This window comes from Spodoptera frugiperda, chromosome 3, assembly GCF_023101765.2.
Source record: "Spodoptera frugiperda isolate SF20-4 chromosome 3, AGI-APGP_CSIRO_Sfru_2.0, whole genome shotgun sequence".
Taxonomy (NCBI): Eukaryota; Metazoa; Arthropoda; class Insecta; order Lepidoptera; family Noctuidae; genus Spodoptera; species Spodoptera frugiperda.
In genome coordinates this window covers 5725094-5736096 of record NC_064214.1, presented here as the reverse complement: position 1 = coordinate 5736096, position 11003 = coordinate 5725094, and the positions used below count along the sequence as shown (strand labels likewise).

Genomic DNA, 11003 nt, shown 5'->3' with positions numbered 1-11003 from the left:
AATACATTTGTTTCAATAAATTAATCTAAAAATGAAATGACCACATTGATGATATTTTATGTAAATTTGATTTTAATTTCATTTAAATCCTAAAATAATGTAACAACAGGCGTTATGTGTCTATTTGCTAGTCACCACTGGAGGTAACATCTCCATTAAGAGTGACTTGACAAGACTAAACTCGACAGAGGCGCCATCTACAAAGACCAAATACATCAGCCTCCAAACTAAAATTGACGAAACATAATTTAAAATCTTCTCGCAGAGTTCAAGCACGTTATAATGGAATGATTCGACATTAAATATTAGAAATAAACGATAAAACTACGAACTAAACACACTGGATGTCACTAAGTAAGATAATTACACTAATTTACGTATAAAATGTACAACAAACCTTTGGTTGATTACTGGTAAAATTTCCAATGTACTAAAATCTCTTCAATTGAAGGGTGCTCACTCTAGACCCGCTGAGTATTATGTAGAGAGAATAAATTGTACGGGAGTTTGTAGAACTTTCAGATCCGGATAAAATACTTTTTAGTCAAGTTATCACTAGTTTTTGTAATAATCACGTTACAATCATAACGCAAAATATGGTAAGTGACAAACATATAACGATTCAAAAGGAGAATCTCCATTCCATCCTACTAATAGTATCATAGCTCAGATCGATATGAGAGTAGCAGAAATCAATATCGACACTAAAGAAGTAGTAGTGATAACCCACGTATAACTCATATCGAAATAAAAGTAGACAAATCTGTCAAGTCCCACATTGAACAGTACAAAGATAGAAATGTAGCAAGGAGTGTAGAGACCCTAGGAGTAGAAGGTGAGCACGGCGGCGTGGTTCCCGCGCACGAGCAGGGTGCGGTCGGCGGCGGTGGCGAGCGCGTGCAGCCAGCCCACGTAGAGCGCGGGCGGCACGACGCCGCGCCGCCGCGGCATGGGCAGCGTCACGCACACCAGGCGCGCGCCCGCAGACTGCGACGCGATCAGCTCGCGCAGCCGCAGGTGGCGCCACGTGCGGTCCTGCGCTGCTAGCAGGTCCGCCTCCGTTATGCCCGCTGCGGATGGAAGTATATGTTAGTAGGAGAACGCGAGGCAATGCATGAGAATATTGAATATTGCTGTCAATGCCGCAGTTTTCACTGCGGCACAGACAGGAATATTCTCAAAACTTTTGATGACCCAACTGTGTTCACAAGTCAGCCTGCCAAGCACGGAGATTATGGCTTACCCTCTCTTAAAAAGTTTTTTCAGCAATGCCCTTTAATCTGGCTACGGCTTCAAATATATACAAATAATATCAGAAAAAGTATAATTAGTCAACCGATTCACCCATCTCCCTAAAGGTCATCAACGCGCTTGGTAACTCCTCTGGTGTTGCAAATATCCATAAGCAAGACCGATTGCTTACCATCAAATAATCATCCACAAAATTTTTAATGAGTAGATCACAGAACTAGGCAAAATTCTTACAAAAAAACAAATCCAACAATTCAATAAAATACTAAATAAATACATACATAACATACATAAGATATAGGTAACAAAAGAATACATACTATTGTCATCATCGGCACACTTGAAGGGCGCGATCAGTTTGTCGAAGTACGCCAGCGTGGAGTCCTTGGGCCGCCGCGTTATGTCCGATATCATCTTCAATGCGGAGTAGTCTATCCGGAACTTTGATAGTAAGGAGGCCATACTGTGGACAAAGTAATATAGGGTTATAGAACTCTTGTAATATCGGTGATTGACTGACAATCAACGCGGTGGAATAGTTTGAAAACTATCACATCAACAGCCTGTAAGTGGCCACTGTTGGTCAGAGTCCTATCACACAGCGAAGGCATTAATTAATCACACGATTGCTCAGTGGGAGTTGGCGTTTTCGTTGTATTTTTTTGAAAATTATAAGTCCAGGTTTCCTCACGATATTTTCGTTCACCATTTGTCAGTGGTACCGTTGGTAGGTATCGAACCCTCATTCATGAGAAGCGTGCGTCGAAAAATCTGCTATTAAGAACTAAGAGATGTTTTCCTGAGTAAACCGAACAACGAGACGCCGAAATGGAAAATCCCTTAAACCACATCATTTCGATAAAGTCAAATCTAGGTACATGTCAATCTAAATAAATTCATAACTTTATGGATAAAGAATCAACATAATTTATTTGAGTCCATTTGTGATTGAACTTACTTTCGCTCCTCAATCTCGAGTTCTGTGTTCTTGTTGGCGAGGGTGAACACTCGAAGCGGACACGACGACCAGGCGCGACGTGTCGATAAGATGTAAGGCAGGAGAAGGGTTAGACCTGGTGACAAAATTAAATATTAGTATGATACAGAAAACACTAATAAGAGGATAACTAAAAACCTACATATTTTAGATTTAAATTTCAGCCATGATCACGTCTCACTGCATGGCAAAGGCCTCCCCTACCCTCCTTCCACTCCTCATTTAAAAGCTTTACTTATTTTAGTAAAAAATAAAATTACAGCATAGCAAGGCCGATATAGTATATAGAAAAAAAAAAACATTACAAACAAACAAAAGACGAGAACTTAAACTTAACAAGTGCGTGAAATGTACGTCATTCGTAGAGTAAACATCTCGTACGCATTTACACACGAAATTCAAAGAAACCATCACTTAAACGAACAACAACGTATTGACGAGAAATTAAGTGGGAGAAGCCGTATTGAATGTCGTGACGTATCTGTGGATAAGGATGACGATCAACACAATACAATATTTCCCCGTTGAACCTTAAACTCTAACATAACTAAACAAAGAGCAAAATTGTTTAACGGGCCTCAGATCATAATGGCTAGACCTTCGTACCAAAAGACCGGTACGCAAGAAAAATAAGTGTGGGAGAGCCATGCTTCGGCACGAATGAGCCGGCTCGATCGGAGTAATATCACGGCCTCACAGAAAACCGATGTGAAACAACACTTTCGTTGTGTGAGTGAGGTTAACGGAGGCCCAATTACCATCTAATCTTCCCAATCCCCGATTCCCCAACAAACCTTAAATTCCTAACCTCCAAAAGGCCGGCAACACGCTTGTAACGCCACTGGTATTTCGGATGTCCATAGACGGCAACGACTGCTTACCATCAGGTGATCCGCCTACTCGTTTACTGGCTTATACCATAAAAAAACACATAGTTTCCAAGTCCACTAACTTACCTCCATCATCATACAGCCACCAGACATCGACGGTGCCGGCCTGTCGCTTGGTGAACTGTTCCACGGACGTGAACGACGAGGCGCGCCGTGCCGCCGACCCGCCCAGGGCACGACGCACCACGCCACTTAAACCAGTGCCGCCTAGTACTGAGCTGTACGGGAAAATATAATTATTATTATTGACTGCCTCGTTGGCCGAGTAGTACCAAGTGCGACTGCCCAACAAGGGGTCTCGGGTTCGATTCCCGGGTCGGGCGAAGTGCTACTGGGCTTTTTTCGGTTTTTTCGAAAATTTCTCAGTGGTAGCAATGTGCCCGGTATATGGCAATAGGCTCACCACCTATTACATGGGCATTATGTGCCATAATGTGCACCTCTGCCTACCCCTTCAGGGATTAAAGGCGTGACGTTATAAAAATAATTATTACATGGGATTATAGATTCAGAACATTATGATGAAAAATGGTAATAAAGAGGATTTTTACTCAACTTTCAAAAAGGAGGTCGTTTAGGCAGTTGTCCCACCGGCAACGATGAACGAGTAACGAGTAGAGCTAGAACTAGAAACGAGTGAAAACGAGTGAAAACAAAAACAAACAAGTGAAGCGAGCACTCGCCGGCAGTGTGAACAGTCAGCGATCAACTATTTGTATATGCATCTCTTTTGTTTACTCGGAAAGTATATCTATTGTACGTTTCTTGAGCGAGAAAATAGCCGATAGTTAGTCGTTCACTCGCCATTGGTGGGACAACTGCCTTACATAATTATATTGTATTCAGAAAAATGTTTTAAAGATTAATATTGGTTTGCTATTGCTGAAACTGTTTTGTAACCCTACTGAAAGGAATCTAGTGAAATATGCTTTCATTGCTTAAACATCCTTATTTGTTAAAAAGAGTCATTTAATGGTTACTTAACCTAGTCCTTAGCAATTGTTGTTTAATGGTTACTTAACCTAGTCCTAGCAATTGTTGTTGGAACAAAATTGTTACTAAGGAATAGTTTAAGTAAACATTCAATATCAAATGTTTGTGAGGACGGCTGTAAGAGCTATGTTGAACAAACAATACTTCACTTACTTGTCTTTATCATCACTCTTTTGTGCTTTATTATCCTTCTTCAAAGCGGCTGGGTCGGCTGACACGCCGCGGTCCAGTTGCGGCGACCCGAGCGATACATCTGACATACTGCTACCTATATTCAGTACATAATAATTAGTATTTTTATGTAAGACCTGGCGAAAAGGGGGAGGTTTTGATATTATGGGTGTGTTATTTGGGGATTTAGTGAGTCTCACTCAGTCACGCCTTTTATCCCCGAAAGGGTAGACACACACACAGATTGGTGTTAAAGGAATTTCCATTAGCTAACAAACCATAATAGAAGTTTAGTTTATTGATACATCTAACTGGATTTGTGTACAATACAATTAATATAGTTTGACCCATCTAAATTAAACGTTTCATTAAGCATCAATAATGACCAGGAGCACATAGTTGAAACAATCGAAACAATGAAACCAAGTATTGTATTGTGAATCTGATTGAAAAAGAGTAACCTATGGAGTTTCTTGCTCGTTCTTCTCCATAGGAATCTACACTGTGGAACGAGCAAATAGCTTCACTAGAGGACTGACCGACAGACATTGTTAATATTATTATATTCAAAAATCCCTTCCTGGTCTAATTGAAATAAATAAATTTTGACTTTGAGCTAGTTACATTAGTCGTATTGCACACAAGTACTAATTTAAAAAATCTTTATTAAATACGACGAAGCCATGATTGCTTAAAAATAACAGCAGGCGCTTTGGGTGATTGAATTTATGAAACACAACAGTAAAGCAAACACAGTAAGCATTTCACAGGAAATAAGGGCAATTGATTGAGTTAATAAAGCAAATAGTCCATTATTATGAACTAAAGAAAAATAATATTAAACACATTTAAAAAATATATGAATATAGTAGAAAATAAAATATATTATGGAGCCGTATTACTTGGTGGATAAATGCAATGAGGCAATTTAGTTCAATTACTGATAGACAAACGAAAATTGTAGGTTACTGGAGGCCCAATTACCTCTCTTCCCAATCTTTCCAATCTCCGATCCCCAACGACCCTTAAATTCCTTACCCTCAAAAAGCCTACAACGCACATGTAACGCCTCTGGTGTTTCTTTAGAAATATAATTATTTTTTCCTAATACGGCTCCATTACAAAACATAAAAAGATGACAGCTTACCTCTGGAGTGCGTGTTGAGACTCTCATTGGACTTAGATTCCTTATTATCTCCCATGGAACCTAAACAGAAGCTGATGTCTGATGCCGGTATGATACATATAACACTATGATATACATATTGGCTGCGGAAAATACTCCGATGTATGATGTATGGACATGTGTCATTGTCTATTGCTATTACTTGATTATTTAAACTTTAACATAAGAATATGAACACTATGTTGTTAAAATTACAGCTCAAAATAGTTTGCATTGATCTAATCAAATCATTTTTTTTTTAGTTGTTGTTGAAATATGAACGCTGATTTAGGCTTCATGTCTTTGCAAAACCATCCATAAAATACATTTAGTCAACATTAAAAATATTTTCCGCAGCCAAAAACAAAGTTATTCACCAACAAAATGGAAATTACAATCGAAAGTGAGTTAATGCGAATGATAAATCAATTTATTAGTCATTCAATACATTTTCTAACACCCATTAAAATTAATTCAGAACTACAAACAGTTTCGTTACCACTAATACAGCGAGAAATGTACTCTTTATACTTAGACAAACACACCAGCAGAACAAAATACCCTAAATTGACCAAATTCGTTAATCAATTTTGAACCTTATTATAAGAGTGATAAGATTGAAATTCAATTAAAGAATGTTGATAGTTCAAGTGTATCTTAATGTGCGGTCGATATCATTGATTTTGTACAGTTTTCTTACAATATAATTGTATTAGCTCCGGTATCGAAGTAGGCCTATATTTGTATTGCAAGAGTTGTTCGTCTCGCTTTATGGACATTTAAATAGAATTAGACAGTTGAACTTTGTATTTCTCAATTGTCTTAAAACATTTGTGTTTGATATTGTTTAATTTTGGAATCTCTTGCTTAATTCTACAAAAGAAGCTCCTACTATAAAGTAGATAGCTACTGTTTGCAACAGTAACACTAATCAGTAATAGGCACTTTGTATACCAAATAGTATAAGCTTTGTCCTGCGGTTAAATCGAAGACTTATGAAAAATATACCAGTCTATTAGGGCGTGCCCAAAACTTCACATCACGACATCGTCAACATGGAACGGTGCGCTAACGTGCCACGTTACGTTGACGTGACGTGCAAATTTACGTTAACGTAACGTAAAAATGAACGCCACACGTCGCTGTACCTTGTAAAAATTCTGGTACATTTTTCACTAACATACGTCAGTCTCTTTCGAGATATGGACCCCACATTGTTCACACAGTACAGTATTCTGCTTCTGCTATTGTTAAGACCCTTGACATTGAAGCATTAACTGAGCGATAGCATCGAGCTACGTCGCGTCGTCCCACGGCGATGTTGCCGTACTGTGAACTAGAACGACGCGGCAACGTAACGTGGCACGTTACCGCACCGTTTCATGGGGACACGCCCTCACTAGTGTGTATAGAATAGATAGAGATAGAGAAATATAAACACAGTGCACACTCACGGGAGAAGGCGGAGAGGTCCTTGAGGTTGACGTCGTTGAGGTAGGCGTGCAGGTCGTGGTCGAGCGCGTCGGGCGCGTGCTGGCCGCCCTCCACGCGCAGCACTGCTAGCGCCATGTGCACGTCCAGCGCCTTACTGGGGGGGAGGGGGGAGGCATACATTACCTATGGATTCTGTCAACTAACCTTAACTTACTTAACTTTACTCAATGGGGAGACATTTTCTATGGGCTGTGTCTACTAATCTACTATCTATACTCGGTTTTATTTAGGAATAGTACTATGTGTTTTGATATCAAAAGTTGTTAAAGTTATAATGACGATAAAATCAAATAAAAAGTTTAATGTTCAGATAACTCAATCGATATTCTAATACAATCTTATCACTACTCTAGTAACTTCAAGTTAATGTCCTCTTCCCAAATGTATAGTAAGCAAATCTAGATAGGTAAAAAACTAGCCATGGAACTAGCCTGTGTAACGACACATGAGAGAACTTTACTCTCTATTCTATAAAACCTGCTTTAGTGAAAAGTCTGAATGAACTTACTGCATAACTTCGACGTAGTCTGCGATATCGTTTCGCTCGCTCGTTTGCCAGTTCTCCTTGAATCCCATCAACAAGATGTTCGGCTTCAACTTGCCGATACCGCTTGCCTGGGGAGAGACAACACATTCATACATTCATATTAGACAGGGTGAGTGTTATCAGCATGGCAATGTCAAATAATCAACATAGACTTACAGGAGACCGAGGTTAGTTATGTTACAGATTGTTTGTCGAAAGAAGTCACTAAAGACTACTTAATGAACACAATACGAATATTGGTCGGAGTCAAAGAATCGGTGTCGAAAGAGTATTGATACTTTCGTGATTTTATGCCTTTCATTGGTGATCATATCGCAGCAAAAGACTGCTAGAACAACCAGCCCCGGACTCCCCTAAAATAAGGTCAAGAGTAAAAAAAAAACAATTACCTGTACAAGTGCACTAGCGCCCTCTTTGAACCCGACATCGTCCACAACGGAGTAGAACGCCTTGATCTTCCGTCCCTTGAACCACTGGTACGCGCGGCTAGTCAGTGCTTCGCGACCGCGGTGACTCACCTGCCCCTGTACAGTGTATAAAGTTTCATTTAATTTCTTGTTTCATCTTTATGACTTTAGGACACACACTTTCAAAAACTTTTTTACATAATTGACTGCTCGACTTTTGGTTCGCTATCTACGCCTGGTATTCATTGATGATGCGGCCTACGATGGAGCACGTCTGCCCATAAGCCACCTATTCACTCGGGCTTTGAAGACACCTCAGTGAGCTTTTAGGTTAATTATATTCTGTTATACCCATGTTATACCCATTCAGGAAACACAGATAAATGAATATCTGATATTTTTAATAATAAGCTTGCACGGTACACGAGTTGCTTTAAACCGGCTGATCTAATTTATTGGGTCGAGGCCTCATGTTTAGTAGTGGACGTAAATATCTTGTCAGCTCATACTGATGATATCGCATGACTGTGTGGTCCCCTAAATGGTCAAGTTTGACAGCGTCATTAACACTTCCCGAGGATGAAAGCCATAAGAGCCCTAGTAAAGAATATACATAATATCTTCATGGGGGCTACAGGCAACAATAATAAACGCTCTAACTGATATACTTGAAAACATCATTTAAGCGATCTCCAACCAGCTTGCCAAGCATACAAAAGTTATGACGAATCCCTCTTATGTAGAGTACGTGCATGTCCATAGTGTAACAGTCTACTAATATAAAATAAGGTTTATTACACCGCATTAAAGTTGTTTATCCCGTACCTGGATGATATGTCCGCAGAGCATGAGTGAGTGTCCCTTGGTGAGTAGATACGTGAAGTCTGTCAGGATCGGGCGCTCGCCGGGGAAACCGGTTAGTACCAGGATCTGGGGCCTGGAGACAAACACATAAATATGAAAGGTATTCCAAAAAAGGTAGGATTGTTTTTCCTACCAGTTACATGGAATGTTTACTCTTTCTAAAAGCTCTAGACTCCATGTTAAAATAGGCATGTTTCCTATTAGTCAAATTCAATACTTTTTTCAAAACGTATTAAAAACGATATTTTTTATGAACTTTGTATGAAATACTCCATTATGGCATCATAAGTGTTTTGACGTCAAATAGCAGACTTATTTTTTAAACTTTACGAAATTCAATTAAACTTTACCCAATGCAAGAATCAAGTGGGCTGAGTGATTACAAATACATCCACCAAACTAGACATTGGTGAGTTTACCGATACAATATTTGTTTAAATAAGTATTAAACTTGGTAATCGTCTTATTCACATAACTAATTAAATAATATTGTATAATAATATTCCATACCTGTAATTCTTAACATGTTCAGTGACGGTGTTGAGATGGTAGACTCCAGTGAGGGCCGCCTTGTACGTCTGCGCTTGAGTTGTAGAGCCCCAGTTCACATCTACGAAAATAAATCAATATTTCACATTAAATTCTATCAAAATATTTGAATAATTAAATGTGCTGCTTTTTTAAATATTTGTACCTTTACATAAAGACATTGTGTATTGCTAATAACTTTTTCTAAATAAGTAGAACAAACGATATAGGCACGAATAAACTTGAACTCAATCTCCTTGCTTGTTGAGTTGATGGAAACTAAATCAAGACAATATTAGGAACAACTATGGAACTCCATATAAGTAATATCACCTGTTCTGTCCTGTTCTGTTTATCTGTAAGATTCCTTAAAACGAATAAATACAAAACATACTGACCAGGTTTCCTGTAGGACACGAGCAGATACAAGGTAAGCAGGAACCCGAAGGTGACGAGTGCCGTGATCCAGGAGATGACGAACATGATGGCCACGCACAGCAGGGACCCCACCAGGGACAGCCACATGTTGTAGAACTGCACATGGAACGGAGAGTTCATTATACAGTGCATTATTCCAGTAGGCTAACTTTGCTGCAATTTTTTTTGGTGCCGGTAAACGAGCAGACGGTTCGCCTGATGGTAAGCAATCGCCGTCGCCCATTTTATTCATTTAAGTATGTTTATTTTCAGCCATGGTCGTCCCACTGCAGGGCAAAGGCCTCCCTACCCTCCTTCCTCTCGTCTCTCTGCAGAGCTTTCTATGCCCGCCCGCGCCCATGTACACCGTGAAAACCAAAGGCGTTATAAGTGCATTGCCGGCTTTTTCGGGGTTATCAAGTTAGGAATGAGGTTTGCTGCGGAATCGAGGAATGGGAAAGGGAGTATGACACCAATTAATTACAGAAAACCCAACAGTATAAAATATATATGTAAGAGAGGTAAAATATAAAACTCTTACCCTGAAAGTAGGTCTCCATCCCACGGGCTTGGCGAGACTGGCGTGGAACGTGGAGAAGTTGATGAGAGCATACGCGGCCAGGAAGAAGTTGGAAATCAGCGGAGCTATCTGGTTCAGACCGCCTGGTAACAAATACATAGTATAAGTTTTTAGTTACTAGCCTAATAAAAAGTAGCAAACATGCACATTTCGGAACCACGTCAACGGGAGAAACTGCGAAAAAGTTTATAGTATGGAACAGTAACCTATTCTTTTCTGTCAATTAGATTTTCAACTTTATCACTTTGGCATAAAGTCGAAAATCCAGTGACAAAAATTTACAGATTGAAGTAAGTTCACTTCATAATAATGACAATGACATTAGTATTCATTATAACTCACCCATAAGTATGAACGCGACCGCGATGACGAACGTGAGCACGTACCCACGCACGGGCTCGTTGTTGGGGCCGTAACCCTTCGCGAAGAATTCCAGGTACGGGTACAACTTGTCCTGGCATAGCGCCTGCAAATACAAATACTATCTTTACATGATCTACTTAGATCGTAGAACCAATTCATTTTGAAAGAATGCTTGCGTTGTGTGACCCTTCTCCCCCGCATTAGGCCAGCAAGGTATTTGCAACACCTCTGGTAGGTATCCATGTCGCTGGGTGACGCCTATTGCTTACCATCCGGAAATCCATCTGTTCTTATGCGTCTCCTTATAAAATAGTGGCATATTTCTTTCCAACAATT

The 11003-nt window shown here is 39.7% G+C and overlaps 1 protein-coding gene across 2 annotated transcripts in view; it reads right to left on the bottom strand.

Moving 5' to 3' along the window:
- Positions 1-573: 573 nt before the first annotated feature.
- LOC118273961 (bumetanide-sensitive sodium-(potassium)-chloride cotransporter) overlaps positions 574-11003 on the bottom strand; it is a 36726-nt gene continuing 26296 nt past the window's right edge. Inside the window, exons 11-24 of one of the 2 annotated variants that reach the window (XM_035591248.2) lie at positions 10647-10770; positions 10266-10387; positions 9706-9841; positions 9290-9389; positions 8741-8852; positions 7898-8032; positions 7470-7576; positions 6922-7055; positions 5450-5509; positions 4285-4399; positions 3205-3356; positions 2210-2324; positions 1572-1714; positions 574-1070 (exon numbers count right to left, since the gene is read on the bottom strand). In XM_035591248.2, the coding sequence (XP_035447141.1) occupies positions 823-1070; positions 1572-1714; positions 2210-2324; positions 3205-3356; positions 4285-4399; positions 5450-5509; positions 6922-7055; positions 7470-7576; positions 7898-8032; positions 8741-8852; positions 9290-9389; positions 9706-9841; positions 10266-10387; positions 10647-10770 (1803 nt within the window). In that variant the 3' untranslated portion in view covers positions 574-822. The remainder of the gene's footprint in view (positions 1071-1571; positions 1715-2209; positions 2325-3204; positions 3357-4284; positions 4400-5449; positions 5510-6921; positions 7056-7469; positions 7577-7897; positions 8033-8740; positions 8853-9289; positions 9390-9705; positions 9842-10265; positions 10388-10646; positions 10771-11003) is intronic. The other variant, XM_035591249.2, reaches the window with a different exon arrangement.